At 29.5% G+C, this 17,099-nt stretch overlaps 3 protein-coding genes across 3 annotated transcripts; 2 read left to right on the forward strand and 1 right to left on the reverse strand.

Annotated features, from left to right (window-relative positions):
• Nucleotides 1-7,417: 7,417 nt before the first annotated feature.
• On the reverse strand, nt 7,418-10,567 carry LOC114193087 (APO protein 3, mitochondrial-like). The gene is made up of 2 exons (XM_028082782.1): nt 9,971-10,567; nt 7,418-9,302 (listed from the first exon to the last, which is right to left on the reverse strand). The coding sequence occupies exons 1-2, from the start codon at nt 10,357-10,359 to the stop codon at nt 8,405-8,407; spliced, it is 1,287 nt and encodes a 428-aa protein (XP_027938583.1). The 5' UTR covers nt 10,360-10,567; the 3' UTR covers nt 7,418-8,404.
• Nucleotides 10,568-13,453: 2,886 nt separating this feature from the next.
• Nucleotides 13,454-13,958, forward strand: LOC114195070 (ferritin-1, chloroplastic-like). The gene is made up of 2 exons (XM_028085465.1): nt 13,454-13,771; nt 13,871-13,958. Exons 1-2 carry the CDS (start codon nt 13,473-13,475, stop codon nt 13,956-13,958), a joined length of 387 nt encoding a protein of 128 aa, XP_027941266.1. The 5' UTR covers nt 13,454-13,472.
• Nucleotides 13,959-14,090: 132 nt separating this feature from the next.
• LOC114195440 (ferritin-3, chloroplastic-like) lies at nt 14,091-15,382 on the forward strand (the record flags this gene model as incomplete). The annotated part of the gene is made up of 5 exons (XM_028085913.1): nt 14,091-14,280; nt 14,440-14,501; nt 14,653-14,718; nt 14,929-14,992; nt 15,079-15,382. Coding segments are annotated over 5 exons (432 nt in total), but the record flags the coding sequence as incomplete, so codon positions are not given.
• Between the last annotated feature and the right edge of the window lie 1,717 nt (nt 15,383-17,099).

The raw sequence follows: 17,099 nt of genomic DNA on the forward strand, positions 1-17,099 counted from the left end.
CTGACACTCCTTGTCTCTCTCTCATTAAGCTACTCATACGTACAAACAAACTCAAACCTCAAACATTAATCTTCTGTTCACTCACTTTATATCATATTAATGTATTTGTTTTAGTTTGCCCTAATCTTCAAATCGGCTTCTTTTTCTCATTTAGACTGAAGGTGATTAAGGAAAAACATTCTTAATGAAATTGTATTGGTGAGTTTGGTCTTTGTAAAATCATGACTTCATCCTACACCTACAAACTGGTCTCTCTTCTTCATTTCACCCTCTCTCATTGCTAACGTACTACGTTCTTTGTTATTTCAAAAACAATAAATTTATTTAAATACCCTATATTTTGAATAATTATATTTTTAAAAGGATGAAATGAACTTTCAAAGTGATGCTAACTAAAATTAAATTTCTTAAATATGATGCTAAATATTTTTTAATATAATTATTATTATCTATTTCATATATTATTACAAATGAAAATATTAAAATATTGATTGATTAATTATTTACTATTAAGGTTGCAACAAAAATTATGCTGTGGAAAGCTTAATATTTTAAATTTATTTAAAATATTCGCCAACTTTAATTGTTCATAGTTTCTTCTTATATTTTAAGATTCTTAATTAATGAGTTCTTTTATCATTAGAATATAACTAATTTACAAAACTATCTTAAAAAAATTAATGAAACTTTTATTGGTATAAAGTAAAATATTTTATTGATACTAAATACACTAATATATAGTTGAACTACGTATTACTGGTATTCTCAACGGATCTTCAAAATATAAAAATCTTAACATTTTTTAATTAACAAAACCAATAAGAAGATATATTATTAAGTTTGGCAATAGTAAATAATACATGAACTAAAATCAATACTAGTTAAAAAGAACATCAACATTAATACAAATCTCTATAATTAAGATTTCAAAATATTTAATTTAGAGTTTCTCTTATCTATTTTTGCATGGTCTATTATATAACCTCTAACAGTTAAACTATTCACAAATGTTCAAATCTACTAATTTTATATTTGAAATGTTTAATTATTAATGAGAACAATAGGTTGAAGATCTTATAGCCCTAAAAAAAATGTTTGAAAAACTTAATAAGATGCAAATACATATATGTTTTGAGTTATTAAAGGAAGTATATCTTTTAAGGTGTTACTATTAAGTAAAATATCATCTTTAAGTTACAGTTTTATCATGAATATTATTTTATATTATTCTTTTAAGGTTTCTTTGTTATATTAAATGATCCACTATTAAAAGTTAAGATAAGATACTATCTAAAAGTCAAGATAAGATGTGAGATTAAGGGCTATTAAAAGATGTGTTTTAAATATAAAAGTAAGAAAAAAAAAAATTCTCATCTGCTACACATCAATGCACTCTGCAAAGTAAGCATATAAACTAAAAATAAGTAAACAAGGTTATTTTATTAAGAAAGTAAGTTAATATCACTTATATGCACAATACTCTTCTGTACTCATAAAAAGCTAATATCACTTATATTGCCAACTAAAGATTTCTCTGAAAAGGTGTACAACAATCCATTCTAAGAGCTTGATCTATTTTAAGTAGTGCTAATTTATAAAATAATTTATATAAGAGCTTACTCATTCCAAATTGTATTAAAAGTTTTACAATAATTCATATTAAGAAGTTAAATTCCATCGATTGTACTAAATGTTGCATACTATTTTATATAAATTTATAGTAAATGTTTTACATTGATCTTTACAAAGAATTTAAATACTTTTAGTTTTCCGTTTTATATCAAGAGTTATGTACCAAATTATATAAAGTTATACATAATATATATATATATATATATATATATATATATATATATATATATATATAATTAATTACAAACTCAGTTATATAAAGATAAAAACATAAAAGAAAGTCATCACTATAAGAAAATAAAAAGATAAAAACATAAAAGAAAGTCATCACTATAAGAAAATCCTCAGAACAATGACTAATTTTAATAATAATAAAAAATTAACTATGTTTTAAGTTACTGATAAATTTAAAAACTTTCAATTAAGTTCTTATTAAAAAATTTTAGTCTATTGAGTCCTTAAAATTTTACAACTTTTTAATTGAATTTTTTCATTTAGATGTTTATATTAATTTTGTAACATGACAGTTATCTTGCATTATCACTTTGTTTAAATATCGTCACATAATATTCTATTACAAGAAATCATAATTTTTATTTTTCTCATATATATATATATATATATATATATATATATATATATATATATATATATATGAGACACCAGGGTGTGTCTCAATCCATATACAAAAAGATATGTGATTAGTATGAATTGTTGTATTTTATATAATTTTATTATATAAAATTATTATTCTCTATTTTATTATTATTATTATTATTGTGAATTAACATTAATTAATAAATTATGTTATTTATTAGTCTCCATTATATTGTACATGGTTATTAATTTTATGGATAATACATAATTATGGGTTTTGTAATGGATTTGATTGTTTAGTAACTTGTTAAGATGTCTTGTGAAATACATTTTAGAATAACCAACTAAAAAAAGGACAATATCGTCTCACATGAATGGGAGAGATGAATCTTTAGTTGATTTCATCTGAAATATCAGATATCACTCTTTTATCTACATTATTCCTAATTACTCATCAGATACGAAATTACTCTTAAAATATTAAAGATAATTTATTGTATTATAGGGTTTAATATACTCTTTATGATTGTTCAATTTCTAACATAATCTAACATGAATATTACAATTAAATCAAGCTATGTATCCACATGCCCTTATCAAACCCTCTATATAAGCCAGTAATTTGTTATATCAAATACAACCCAATTTTTTTTTATCATAATATAGCCAGATTATATTTTAGACTTGACCACTATATGATTCCTACTTACATTCAATTTTGAGTCATACCTGAGTACTGATGCATGCTCTAAGTTACCAAATTTCCATGTGATTTCCAACTCTCATTGTTCACCAAGAATGATTATAACATAATAATTTGGCAGCAGGATTTTTCAATTTCCATTAGTCTTAGGTTGTTATTTTGTATAGTTGTTCCATTGCATTCATCCTTGCATTTGAAGACTTGGTTTGTATAGGTGTTCCATTACATTCCTTCCTATAGTCGGATATATGCAAGATTAAATAACACACAAATATTTGTAGTGTAATATATGTGCACTTTACTCATCTATTTCATTATTGGCCAACAACTTGCACTCCAATGACCCCCTTGTATTTCATATATCCTGCGTATGACGAGATCTTCAACAAAGATTTAATATATTTAACGAAAATTAATTTAAAATTTAATTAAAATTATAAAATTATAGCATACAAAATAATAAATAATTAAAAAGTATAAAATATTTAACTATAAAATTATAAAATTATGAACATACAAAAATATAAAATTAACAATTTACTAAGTTATAAAATTATAAAAATATATAATTTCATAATTACAAAATTATAAAATTAAGAAATGATAAAAATACAAATATAAGATTATTAAATTATAATTTTAGATAATTATAAAACTATAAAAATACATAATTATAAAATTATGAAAATATAAAATTATTAAATCATAAAAATATCAAATTGCAATTTTTTAATTTTTATATTTTATAATTTTATAATACTATAATTTTATATTTCATCCCAAAATGTTAGGATAGAACGAGCGTTGTCACGATCATTTTATAATTACGTATTTTATATTTTATAATTTATAATTTTATAATGTTAATCAAATTTAAAATAATTTTTATTAAATACCATAAATCTTTGATAAAAATGGTCTCTTATAATAAAATATTCTTTTACCACATTTAACTAGGTTGATAGTGTATAGTAATTATCATGTCACATATTTAACATAAACATCTAATTATAGGGAGTCAATGGAGAAGTTTTACAATTTAGATGATCTAATAATAGGTCACAAAAATTCAATAGGAACTCAATTGAGAGTTTCTAACTTTGTCGGAGACTCAAAACATAATTAAACCAAAAAATAATTGGTCACTGTAATAACCAATTTAAATATCAATTTATAAAATAAAAATTATTGGTAACTAAAATAATTTAAAAAATTATAATTAATCTCAAAATTAGTAACTAAAACAGTTTCTATCATGAATTGATCTCTACACTAGTAATTAATATTAACTACTACTAGCGTAAACACAAGCGCTATTGCGCCTGTGTGTACGCATTTTTTACGTATGTATGATATTATATTAGTAGGTGATGATATTGTATTATTATTAAATTAATATAAAATAAAATTATATTTATTAAAAATAAAATGGAATATATCAGAAAAGATGAGAGAAAAACGGTTGATAAATGGAAAAAAGAGAAGAAAGAGATTAAACGATTTTATAAAAAGTTTGTAAAAATAATAGTCAATTTTAAAAAACTGAATAAATAATTATATTTTAAAGGAAAAGTTAGAATTTTTAAATGTGAACACAAAAGAGAAAATAAAAATAACGGTCAATTTTAAAAAATTTAATAAATAATTATATTTAAAGAGTAAAATACGAAGTGACTTCAAAAGATTTTTAATTCATCTTTCTATAAGCTCAAACAAACAAAAATGTTGTTATTAAACACATCAAACTAATATATTTCAAATTTAGTTATTATATACTCAAATATCATATGGAGTCATATTTCATTTAGTAATATACTAAATTTTCTTTTTTTTTTCTTTTTATCAGCTAAATATACTAAGTATTTTTAACGTTTAAGTTTTGCGCAAAGTCATTGGATGTACTCATAATGTTAAATCAACTATTAACTAAATTAAACTATGTTTATATTACTCTTTTTTTAAAATATATAAAAAAAAAATCTTTCAAAAAAAGGACTGTTAGAGTTAGGACTACTTCTTAGGATAAGAATAATTTGAAAATTTTAAAGTAAAGCTCATTATGTGACATGACACCAAGACAAGACTTGATATTAATTATTCGTCAATATAAAAGGGCACTCAAAGAATAATCCATTATATCTTTTGTCTACCATGATGGTTACTTTAATTTCGTTGCTCAATATTTAAATTTGACATTCAAAAGTGTGAGTCACTTCTTTATTATAAGTTTTAAACTTTTAAAATTAAATAAAATATAATTTATAAATTTTAGGTCAAAATTTAAAAATTTGTATCTCATGGATTACAACGTAAATTATCCGTTTAATTCTCACGATCTTTTAATTTTAGTATCTTTAGTCCACATATTTTGTCGGCATGCGTGACTCAATCAATGACATATGGTGATTTTTTTCTATTTTGAAATAGATCACTTTAGCTAGCACCTTAAAAACCATTCACAATCGTTTGAGAAATCAAAACTTATTTATTTCGAACGAATAACATAGTTTTTTTAAAAAATAACTTAAAATTAACTCAAAATATTTTAAACTAACTAAAAACACAGTTTATTTTAAATAATAATTTTAATATATTTTTCAAAGTTAAAATGACCACGCACAAAGTTACCTAATATTTTTAATTTTATAGATACTAATGTGATAATGGTTTACCTTTTTGAGTTATCTATAAACTATTGATTCTCACAGTAAGGGAACCTCAGGGCTATGACACCTCAAAAAAGTTAAATTTTATTAATGGCAGTATAATATTAGTTGTGATCATCTATTTCATTGAATGGAAAACAATTAAAATTAAAATATTTTATTTTTGGCCTCTCATTCTAAAGCTATGTCTCCACTGCTCTCACATTAGCTAGTTCAATGTGAAAACTTGTAATAAGTTAGAGTTTTTTCTTATTCATTATGATCTGAATAAGAAGTTCAGAAGAATTTTTTTATTTGAGAGCATAGGTAAGGGCATGTCTTGAATTTGACATAAATTGCTCTTACGTACTGAATACCAAGTGTGGTTTGTTTTATATCACAGATCTGCAGTCAATGCATTGTACCTGTTCTTATATTTTATTTATGGTGACCAATTTTTGTTAGAAAAGCTAAAAACATATGCAAAATTTAAATATGTTGTGGGGAAAGAGAAGAGAAACATGCAAATTCCAAAAGTGATTCGAGTAACAAAACAAACAATAAGGACAAACAAAATTAAACAAGAATAAAATATCATAAAATTTACACTTCCATGCATAGTAGGTACACCTTTTAAAAAAGGAACATGGTAAAATCTCAAGAACAAAGCTAGCAATTATGTAGACTAGAAACATAGAACTAATAATGACATTGTTCATAATTACAACTTACAAGTAATCACTTGATTAAACAATAATTGAGATATAAGTAAGTGCTCTTGGATAAAAGAAAGGAAATCCACTAGGGTCAACTCAGTGATAAAAAAAATTGAAGTTGTAAATTCTGATGTCATTGTTTTGTTTGGATTGAATACATGAAAAAGTGAAAAGGAAGGTGTGGAAAATTTTGAGCACAGGAATCCTATGATAGGTAATGGGTATGTCTGGAATTCAATATTGAATATTTTGATTAATTAATTGATGATGTTCATGTGAGTGTGAATTTGTTCTCTTTTATTGCGACTGTGACACTGAAAGAGTTCAAAATTTTGAAGTGTACAATTGGAGGGTCCCTCGTTCATGATGCATAGTGTAATTTTGGGTAGTACGTTCATGAAGGGAACACACTCTACACACCAACTCATACATTTTGACATATACAATAAAGTAGTATCACAGTTTTCTTGTTAGTGTGTCTCCTTCAGGTGAATTTTCGTAATTAATTAATTTCAAAGCTACTACTCCTAAAGTGTTTCTGCCACTGCACCTATTAATCTAGGAGGGAATTCTGTGACTCTGAATGACTAATTTATTCCATGCCTCGTTTAAGAAATTTCATTTCAAGTTTGAAAGAGACTACAGAAATCACGTGAATTTGAAAGTGATCTCCATGATGTACATTGAGTCCATTATCTTCCTTGGGCCTTTGGTCCTTAACTCATTTAAGTTTGATACTGATATTCTAACAGTTCTTGGTTTGTTCACAAGAAAAAAAAAAGAAGCAGTACTGATGAGCCAATTGAAGAAATGGTGCTTTAATAATGCACAACTAACTCAATAATGTTGCTTCCTAAGTTCGATTAAAATTAGAAGTTTCTATGGAATTATTTTTTGTATTAACATTCTATTTGAAATTTCAAAACAGTCACTGCATATAATTTGTCTGATAATCTCGAGAACCGCACCTTTAGAAATGAACACAAAAGGCTAAAACATATCTTATGGAGAGCAACTCAGAAGTTAGTCATAAAAATCTATTGGTCCATTTGGAAAAGAAAAAAAAAAAGCAGAGAAAAAACAACGCAAATAATGATTCCTCTTTATTTGATGAAAAATAAAAATTGACTTTATAAACAAAATTTTCTTTTTTTTTCCATTTTGTTTCCTATTTGACAACCAAAGGTAATGTTATAACTCCCACCCAGTAGATGAGATCAGTGTGTTTTCTCTTCATTTCTGCTAATAAAAAGGAAATGAGAGCACACAGAGGAAGAATATTCACTAAATACAATCCAAAAGAAGAAATAATTAAGTAAAATATATTTAAATATACAAAATAAAGCAGAAGCAAAAAATCTAGAGAAGCTCCACTGCTGAGAGAGAAGACTTTTGATAGTCTTCCAAGAATTAGATTGGATCGTACAACAATTTTACCTGTAGTTGCAAGAAGTCTTATTGAACATCCTTTCGAATTCCATCACTCATCTTTAAATTCAACAATGATGGTGCGAAAATTTCTGAGACATTTCAGTTGTTACCCTTCATACCACTGCTTGAAGTAAACTAAACTTACAAGGATTATACCAATAATATGTTGAACTGCAACAAATTAGAGATCGAGTTTACTTTGGTGTCCTGCCTTGGAGATCAGGTTTACTTTGATGCCGGTAAAGAGAATCTTTGTCTAAAAGCATTTAAGTTTGGACTCGGTGCTATACGCCATTCATAGTAGCCAGTGTCAACACAACCTCAAAATAACAAATTCTGCACAAGTTGTGTTGAATCCGCATTGAAGTTTGGACTAGGTGCCATACGCCATTTCATAGTAGCAACTCCAGTGTCAACACCACCTCCAAATAAAAAATTCTGCACAAATTGTGCTAAACCAACTAAATTTGGGAACATGATAACAAAATACCTTTTGGACTTCTTCAAATTCTGATACTTTGTTTCTATTCTGAAGGTAATATGTTAGAGCATAGGCTGTGAAACCTATATTGTCGGAGAAAAGAAAACTAGCTTGAGACACAAAAGTCAAGAGTCCAAGATTATATGAAGTCCAAAGGTTAATTGAGGATAAAATGTATATTTTCAAAAGGGATGGCATTTTAAGCCACAAGATCGACTTCATCTCGATCAGGGGAAACTACGTCTAATCTCATCATGCTCTTATATTGATCAGGAACAGGAGCTCCACCATGCACACAGAGTTCCACCACAGCTGGAGCCTTCCCATAATATCTCTTAAGATTGTTATTCAGAGCAGGTCCATTCAGATCCTCCACATGCCAGACATAATTTGGATCTACAAGATCATCTAATGTTGCCTCTTGCCATGCATGTAAACCATTTCGAGACTGATGCTTTGAAGCCTTGCACATTCTCAACTTATGTCCTTTCGGACCAACCTGGATCTCAGGACAATAGCCACAAGTGTTCACAGCATACTTCTCCATGATCTTCTTTGCACCTGATGACATCTCAATCCATGAGTTCAGTGTATGATTACTTAAATCCCTTAACTTGCATCTTTCTTCATCACTTAGCTGATCCAGACGGTTTATATTGTTCTCCAATAAATTCTGGACCTTCTCTACAGGTTGGTTCAGCAAAGTAGATGAATTCACAGAAGAAGGTTTGTCATTTACAAAAGAACATCTTCCTGCAGTTTCATCCTCTTTAACAACTGATTCAAAATCTACAATTCTTCCTTCAATACAATATACAGGCTTTGTTCTTCTTTTAGTAGGATATTTCTCAAGGTCTAGCCCTGCTTGTATACAGAGTTCAACAATGGCAGGTATACGAGGAATGCTGGACCTTTCATCATGCCCAACTCTTGGCTTACCAACACGATCATAAAGATGAAAGCATTTAGGGAAGCCAACCACATCTCGAACACCTCCCCTTGTCCAGATATGTGTCGCATTCCGGGAAAAACTGTCTGGTCCAGTACATGTTCGAATTTCATGACCAAGATAACCAATGTGGACCTCATTACAAAGCCTGATATGATGAAACAACCATTAAACATGAACACAGCATCATTTAAATCGAACCCTGTAATTTGTTCAGTCCACAAGTCTTACAACTCTAAATGATTATAGATTGATACGAATAAACTAACAAAGAAAGGAAGAACCAAAAGGAGATCACATACAATCAACAACATCCAACCATGAATACTCAAAATTAACACATAAGCAGACCCTGATATAGATATTTAAAATTTAAAAATCATACAAGAGAAGCCTAAAATGAAATTTAAACATCAAACTTTCTTACAACATTTCACTTTTTCTGTGCGAAATGGAAATGCCATTGTGTAAGACCAGTTAACAATTACAGTGAGTTGATTTACTTGTATTCTCACAGACATGAATAATCATGAGCATTTTTCTTACAACATTTTCACTAGGAATTAGCTTCTATTTTTACAAACATTAATTTGATTGTTTTCATCTTTTAGTACTTATGTAACTTCTCCATAGACTTTGTATGTGTCAATATTAGTTTACTGTAGAACCTCAATTGACTCTTTTCTTCTATAGTTACTTACAACATGATTTCTTAGTAGAAACAATTTCTTGGTCAGAAATGCAGTCCTAGAAGCAAGAGACTAAAACCGAAAAGTCAAACGGCTAAACAAGAAACGAAAATACGAACTAATGTACCGGCAGCGCAAAACGGGAATGACTCGAACCAGTTGACTCAGTCCGAATAGGAGCGAGCCACGAGCTTGATAAACGCGATGGGCTACCTCTACCAGTTCCGGCACCAACAACCCGTTCGCCGGTGGTTCCTCCAAAACCCTACATGGCTGCGCTTTTCGCGATTCTCTCTCCGCCTTCGCCCTCTCGATCAGAACCTTCATCGGCGTCACGTACGCCTTCCTCTCAGAATTTCTCCGCCGACGCTTCGGCACGTCGGTGTACGGGAATCCATCTTCGATGAACTCCGTCGACGCTGGCCAAGTCTCCGACGCAAAGGAGAGGGTTAGATTTAAGCGGTGAGATAGTCGCTTCAGGAGTGAAACCTTCAAGAAAATGACGGTGGCACGCATGTCGACGTCGCCGCCGGACCAGGAAATGGTGTTCTAAGCGGAGTGAAAATTGACGTGGCTCAGCCACGGTGTCATTTTGGGGAACGCTGAGTTTTAGTGAAACGATGGGGTCCATAAAGAAGCTTAAACCCGAACTAATGAGCCTACCCAACTTTGGGTTTTTCAGTCCATGAATGACTTTTTTCGGGGAATTTCTTTCTTCCTGCACTCCCATGCTTTCTAAAATTCTAATTGTATCCCAGCTGAAATTAATAGTAAAAGGATAGTGTATGAACTTTTTTTCTTGCTTTAATTATACTTTCAGATTGTACCGTGGATATTCTAGATCGTATAATTAATAATACAATAAATTATATAATTCATATTATATTTTGAATTTAAAAATTCATAATGCAAACTTGAAAGATAATTTGAAATGCAAATAACATTTTAGATTATTTAATTCGTAATAAAAAATTATATTTTAGATTACATAAACTATAATGTAAATTTATAAGATAATTCATAATAATAAAAATTATATTTCAGAAATTGTACGATCCCTAATAAAAATTTATAAGAGAATCCATAATGAAAAATCCATTCTACATTTAGAATCAGTAATGCTAATTTGGAAAGAGAACAAGGGGATGCAAATTTTTTAATACAAGGTAACTAAGTCACTTCATTAAAATTAAGGGGATGTAAGAAGAAAATGTGGAGATGAAGGAAAAAATACTCCTTTCTTTCGGTTGGATGAAAATGAATTTAGGCTCAAGTGATATATATATAGTCTTTACTTGACCCAAACAAAGGCTATTTCTTTATGCACCCCTATAGTTTCTTCCTGCACCTCTACATGAGTGTGCAAAATACAAAAATATATCATCTTCTACAATCCTTCCTCGACTACTTGATTCGCACCCCTCCGGTCTTCTTCTGGTCCTACATTTTCTACTTCTTAAATTTCATTCACTTGAAAAATGTCAACACATTACAATACATTTTAATGGAAGTTTTTCCGATCGATCTTTAATAATGACTTCTGTGCAATTGAAAAGCCTTTTAGACTGTGCAATCCAAAAAACACCTTTGGATTACTCAAATCAAAAGTTTTTCTTTACCACAAAATTACTTTTAGTTTGTAGAAAGTTTTTTATGCAAAAAAACTTTATTTTAGGTGTATAGATTGCTCAATCAATAAGTTAAAGGTATTTTAAATTTGACTTTCGAATTGCACAATTAAATTTTTTTTTACACAAAAAAGTTATTTCCAAATTACATAATTTATAAATAATTTTTTTCATAAACTAAAAGGACAAAAGTGGAAATTTTCATATTTATGAGAGTGGAGAAGGAAAGTGTGAGGGTGCAAAAAAAGAAGTGTTCAAACAAAGTTTTGGAACCAAATAGAAAACAATGGTGTGGGACATTTCTTCCTGCGCCCCGATAAAATCCTTAATTTCCAAAATACCCTTTGCTAAAATTAGGTTTAAACCCTTAAACCCTTCCCCCTTTCCGTATTCAAGCTTTCTCATTCCCTTCACACTTTCACAAAGCATAACACCCTAATTTGTCTTCATTTCATCTATTGAGGGATGGGTCGGGTGTTCTACCATTAGTGGAGGAGGTTGTTTGCAAGTTTTTATTGTATTTTGAATTACATAATACGAAATATAATAAATAAAAAATAAATTAGGGATTGTGTAATTTATAATATTTTTTTTTATTATATTTCAAATTGTATAATTCAAAATATATTTTTATTTAAAATATATTTTTGAATTTAAAAATATATTTCTGATTGTGTAATTTGGTATTATTATTTTTATTAATAGTATTATTAATATTACTTATAATAATAATAATAAAATTTAAATATTTCAAGTTTATTGTTTAAATTGATTGTATTCCCTTTAATATTATTAAGAATAATTTAAATATCTTAATCACAATACATGTACACTAACGACATCCATCAAAATAATTTCAGCTAACGTTTAGAGATTATTCTCATATCAGTATTTCTTATTTATTGTATATATTCATTGTATTTGCCAATAAATTTTAATATTATTAAGAATAACTTAAATATAATGTGATTCTCTTAAATGGATTTCGGATTACACAATATAGAAATAATCACTTTTAATGAGGTATAATTTCGGATTATCATGTTTTATGGTGGTGCCAGTAAAGAAATTGTCAACATGTTATCTTCATACGGATTTAGACTTTTTTTTTAAACAATAACTGAGATTTTACGAGTAGGTTAATTAAAGTGTTGAACAAGAACTAAATTAATTCTCACCAAGTACTAACTGCATTTAACTTATCTAAATGGAAGGTTTTACTTTACTCACATGTTAACAAGTTTCGGTAACAAGAGAGGATTAAGTAGAGTTTTTCTTCTAATACATCAAAAACTATTTTTGGACATGCAAAATTTATTTAGTGAAAGATAGACAAAAGAGAGAAAAAATATAAATATAATAAACAAAAGAGATAAAATATTGCTTCATTTAGTTGCTACAAATTATGAAATATTGTTTCCGCATTTATCGATACGTTTAACTACATTTTGTTACCTTACATTTTAGGCACTTCTTACAGTTAGAGAGAGGGGGACCAAAGGAATAAAATAATAACTTTTCTTTTTCTTTTATTTTTGTTAAATTTAATGTTGTATATAGAAAATGATACAATAATTACTCTCTGCACAACAAAAGTGTGACCATGTCGGTTTATTCTACGTAAATAATTCATTACATAGCAAAATAAACTAAAAATAAAAAATTCATTAAAGAATGAATGCATAACTTGTGATCCATCAATCAAATATTGTTCAGAGAAGAAGAGGGTTGGTTATTGGAAAGAGAGGAAAAGGTGGATTTATAACTAAAGAATCTTATCGTTACAGAATTATTGTTACTATAAAAGAATCGTTCAAAAAAAAATCGATGAACCAGTTCTCAGAGTGAAGCTAGTGTGAAAGGTTAATTATTCTCTAACTCTAATTACTATTACTGTTAGTATCATCATCGTCATCATCATCACTTCTCACGTACCCAAATGATTCTTGTGTTTCCCCCTATCTTTTTCTGATTTCAGAGTGGGTCTGAAATCTTTTGACCATGATATTGGGAAGTTCTTCATCCGTCTGCGTCTCGCTCTCTGAAAGAGTGAAGCTTGGCCCTTCTCTGTCTTCTTCAGGACCCTTTTTCAACCCTGTGAATGGTGTGAGATTCTCCAAGAAAAATGGGGGTTGTGGGGTTGTGGCTAAGGCTATGAACCAACCCATTTTGAATACAGTGTTTGAACCATTTGAGGAAGTGAAAAAAGAGCTTCTTGTCATCCCCACAGAGCTCCATGCATCACTGGCTCGCCAGAAGTACACCGATCAGTCTGAGGCTGCACTCAATGCACAGATCAAGTCAGCTTCATAGTTTCTTTGAGACTATAGCGATTTTCTAAAAAGTATGATGTTTATGCAAATATATCTTACGCTAGCTTTGTTTTGTTTTTGATTCAGCGTGGAATACAATGTCTCTTACGTGTATCATGCCATGTACGCCTATTTCGACAGAGATAATGTTGCTCTGAAAGGATTGGCCAAGTAATAGACTCCAAAATCTCAGGTTCTTCTGTGGTTTGAATTTTACTATCACATAATTCCTGCTAAATTACACAACTTTTCAGATTTTTCAAGGATGCAAGTGTGGAGGAAAGGCAACATGCTGAGTTGATGATGGAATATCAGGCATTTTTCTATATCATTGATTCATATATTTCATTGCAGTAATTTTTCTAGCATTCCTTTTGTAAATTATTTTTATTCCTGGCGATATTACCAGAATAAAAGAGGAGGCAAGGTTCAGCTGCAGTCAATGATAATGCCATTTTCAGAGTTTGATCATGCAGAAAAGGGTGATGCATTATATGGTAAGTTTTTCATATATACGTAATTGATAAACATTTTTTTCTTTTTACCTTGCTTTGCTCATCCTTGATGAGTGTTTTTTGTTCTATTATCTGTACCCTTGAATGGTTTCTGAGTTTCTCTAATTGTACTTATGATATCTGTCTCCTCCAATTTCGCAGCAATGGAACTTGCGTTGTCTTTGGAAAAGATGAACAATGAGAAGCTTCTAAATTTACACAGGGTACAACTTCTTATATTTTTCTGTCAATTCAACTCAAACCCGTTTTAGTCCCACTCTCCCAATGGAATTTTCTATGTATCTTCTCATTTTGCTGTATTTATTCTGTATGACAATGTTATTATGCGAATAACTAGTTTTTATCACTATGCAGTTAGCAAGCGAAAACAACGATGCTCAGTTTGTTGACTTTCTGGAAAGCCAGTTTTTGGTCAATCAGGTAAAGAACAGAAATTAGATGCAGTAAAATTTGACTCCAATTATATGCCGTTTGAACTGTAAAATAGTAAAATTCTTTATTGGATACATTACCAGCATGAAATTCCAATTCTAATTACCAATATTTATGATAGAGGATCTAAATTTTGTCATCTGTTTTGAGTAGTATGAAGAAAAAATGTTCTCATTAGTTTCTGTTTTTTTGCTTAAGGTGGAAGATATTAAGAAGATCTCAGAATATGTGGCTCAGTTAAGAAGGGTGGGCACAGGACATGGTAATTTGTTGCTTTATTATAAACCAAAGGGTTGATTCATATTTGATATGTTTGGTGAAATTGAAGTATTGTGGTTGGACTTGCAGGTGTGTGGCACTTTGATCAGATGCTCCAAAATGGAGGTGGAGCTGCATGATAGCTATCTGCAATGTTGCTATTTCTTGCAATCAACTAAGCAGAAAACATTATGCCCATTCACTCAGATACATACTTTCATCAATCCCGATTCTCTCTCTTCTCCCATGCTTCTTTCTGATTTGTCCATGTTTCTTTTTAATGTTTTTGTTGGAAATGTTATTAGTCTAGTTAAAATAGTGGGGTTGAGGTTAGTTTCCGACTTGAGTGAACCTTGAATCTGGGTGTGCATAATTGTGTTTAATTATTTGAATAAAGATGTCATGATAAAAGAAAAGATGATGATGTATGTTACTCCAATCTTAAATCTAAGATGATTACTCACGTTTCACAATGCATTTTGAATGGGTTCACTTAGGATATATAAATTACGACAAATCAAAAAAGAAATTCATTATATTTTGATTGTTTATACGGTGTCCCTTTAAAAATAAGAATTTTAGTTTCCTTCTAGATGGATTTAATGAAAACATTTTAAGTTTAATAATTTAAAATGATGTGACACTAGTTGACTATCAGACCTCGTTTGAAAGCATCGCTTCTAATTTATTTTATTTTTTTGGTAAATTGATCGTGCCCTATCTTCACTCGCAACACACCCTAGTTAGGTTCAGCGAAATGTATATCAGAGACGATGGATCTTTAGCAACCTCCATTTACCGTTGTGGGTTTCGATGTTGAAGAATTTTTGACAAGCTCAAGTGTCTTCGGATGCTAGGTATTTGTGATAGGCGTTAGGGCAGTAGTTGATTTGAGTTTGTGTCCATGGTTGTGATGGCGAAGTACATGGCAACGGTGGCAAAGGAGAGTTCCGAAGTAGATAGAGGTGTTGTTTGGAGTGTTGCAACAATATCGTGATCATAAAGACATAGGTGTCGGTTAGATGTAAAATTTGAGTGTTAACTAAAACAATGGCACATCATTTATATGACATGTTTTTATTGATCCACGTAAAAAGGAACCGCAGTAACACCCATATATTTTACATATTATATATAATGATGTATTTGAGTATTGTTATAAAATCCATACTAATATTCACACATCTTTATAATATAGGTAATGCTTCTTGTGGTAATGACACTAAAAATTACTATCTATTTCAATTGTGAAATATGAGTGTAATTTCAAAAATATTTTATTATTATTAGTCAGAATCACCGGTGCAGATTTAACTTTTGAAATTGTTTTATATGCTTCAATTTTATAGCAACAGAATCATATTTAGAACCGAAGTCTATATAGTCTTGTTTTGGTTGCTAAGTCACCAAGGCTTAAAGGTTCCCTAAAATTTCAAAATTGCAAATGAGCACAAACCTTTAAGCTTTGGTTATTAGAAAAATCAAAACCTAAAGGTCTGAATAGGGTTAATTTTCGCAAAAGTTGTAGAGGTGTCAACTTTATCTGTGCAGTTTTCTCCATCATTCCTCCACAATGGTGAAATGAATTTCACCACTAAACACCCTTTATCTCATGAAATCCTTTACATTTCCTTTCGCGAACGTCATAGGCTTCGTTGTAGCTTCCTTTGCCTCCATTAGTGCTTCGTTGAAGATGTTTCTATGGTTTGTCTATGTCGTGGAAGGAGTGAGAGGGGACATCCATTTCCTCTGCTGAAGTCCACTTGTTGAGCATCTTGATTCTCACCACCGCTCAACGTCGCATGTGAGTGATTATTTTTTTGTTTTCTTTTTTTTAGCGTTTTTGGTTGAGTTCTACATGTTCCCACACATTGGCATCTTGCTGTTAGCATTTGAGAAAATGTAACAATCCTTTCTCTTTCTTTTCTTTTCTTTTTTTTTTTTGCGTTTTTGGTTGAGGTTGTGTTTTCCTCGGGTTCTTGTTCATTATTGGTAAATTTTGAATTTTTTGGTTGCCATTCATGTCTAGGTATTATTGCATTGTGGTGAGATTGTGTAGCTTTCCAAATTGTGTTTTGGATTGCATCATCCTCCATTATTGTTTGTGTTTC

The sequence above is a fragment of the Vigna unguiculata genome, chromosome 8, assembly GCF_004118075.2.
Source record: "Vigna unguiculata cultivar IT97K-499-35 chromosome 8, ASM411807v1, whole genome shotgun sequence".
NCBI classification, from domain to species: domain Eukaryota; kingdom Viridiplantae; phylum Streptophyta; class Magnoliopsida; order Fabales; family Fabaceae; genus Vigna; species Vigna unguiculata.

What these genes read in the sequence shown, in the direction of transcription:
- LOC114193087 (XM_028082782.1), bottom strand. Translation starts at nt 10,359, where the DNA reads ATGCGTGCCACCGTCATTTTCTTGAAGGTTTCACTCCTGAAGCGACTA. An exon ending in ATTCCCGTTTTGCGCTGCCG is followed by an intron (nt 9,303 to 9,970) that starts GTACATTAGTTC and finishes TCATCATATCAG; the next exon opens with GCTTTGTAATGAGGTCCACA.
- LOC114195070 (XM_028085465.1), top strand. Translation starts at nt 13,473, where the DNA reads ATGATATTGGGAAGTTCTTCATCCGTCTGCGTCTCGCTCTCTGAAAGA. An exon ending in GCACTCAATGCACAGATCAA is followed by an intron (nt 13,772 to 13,870) that starts GTCAGCTTCATA and finishes TTTTTGATTCAG; the next exon opens with CGTGGAATACAATGTCTCTT.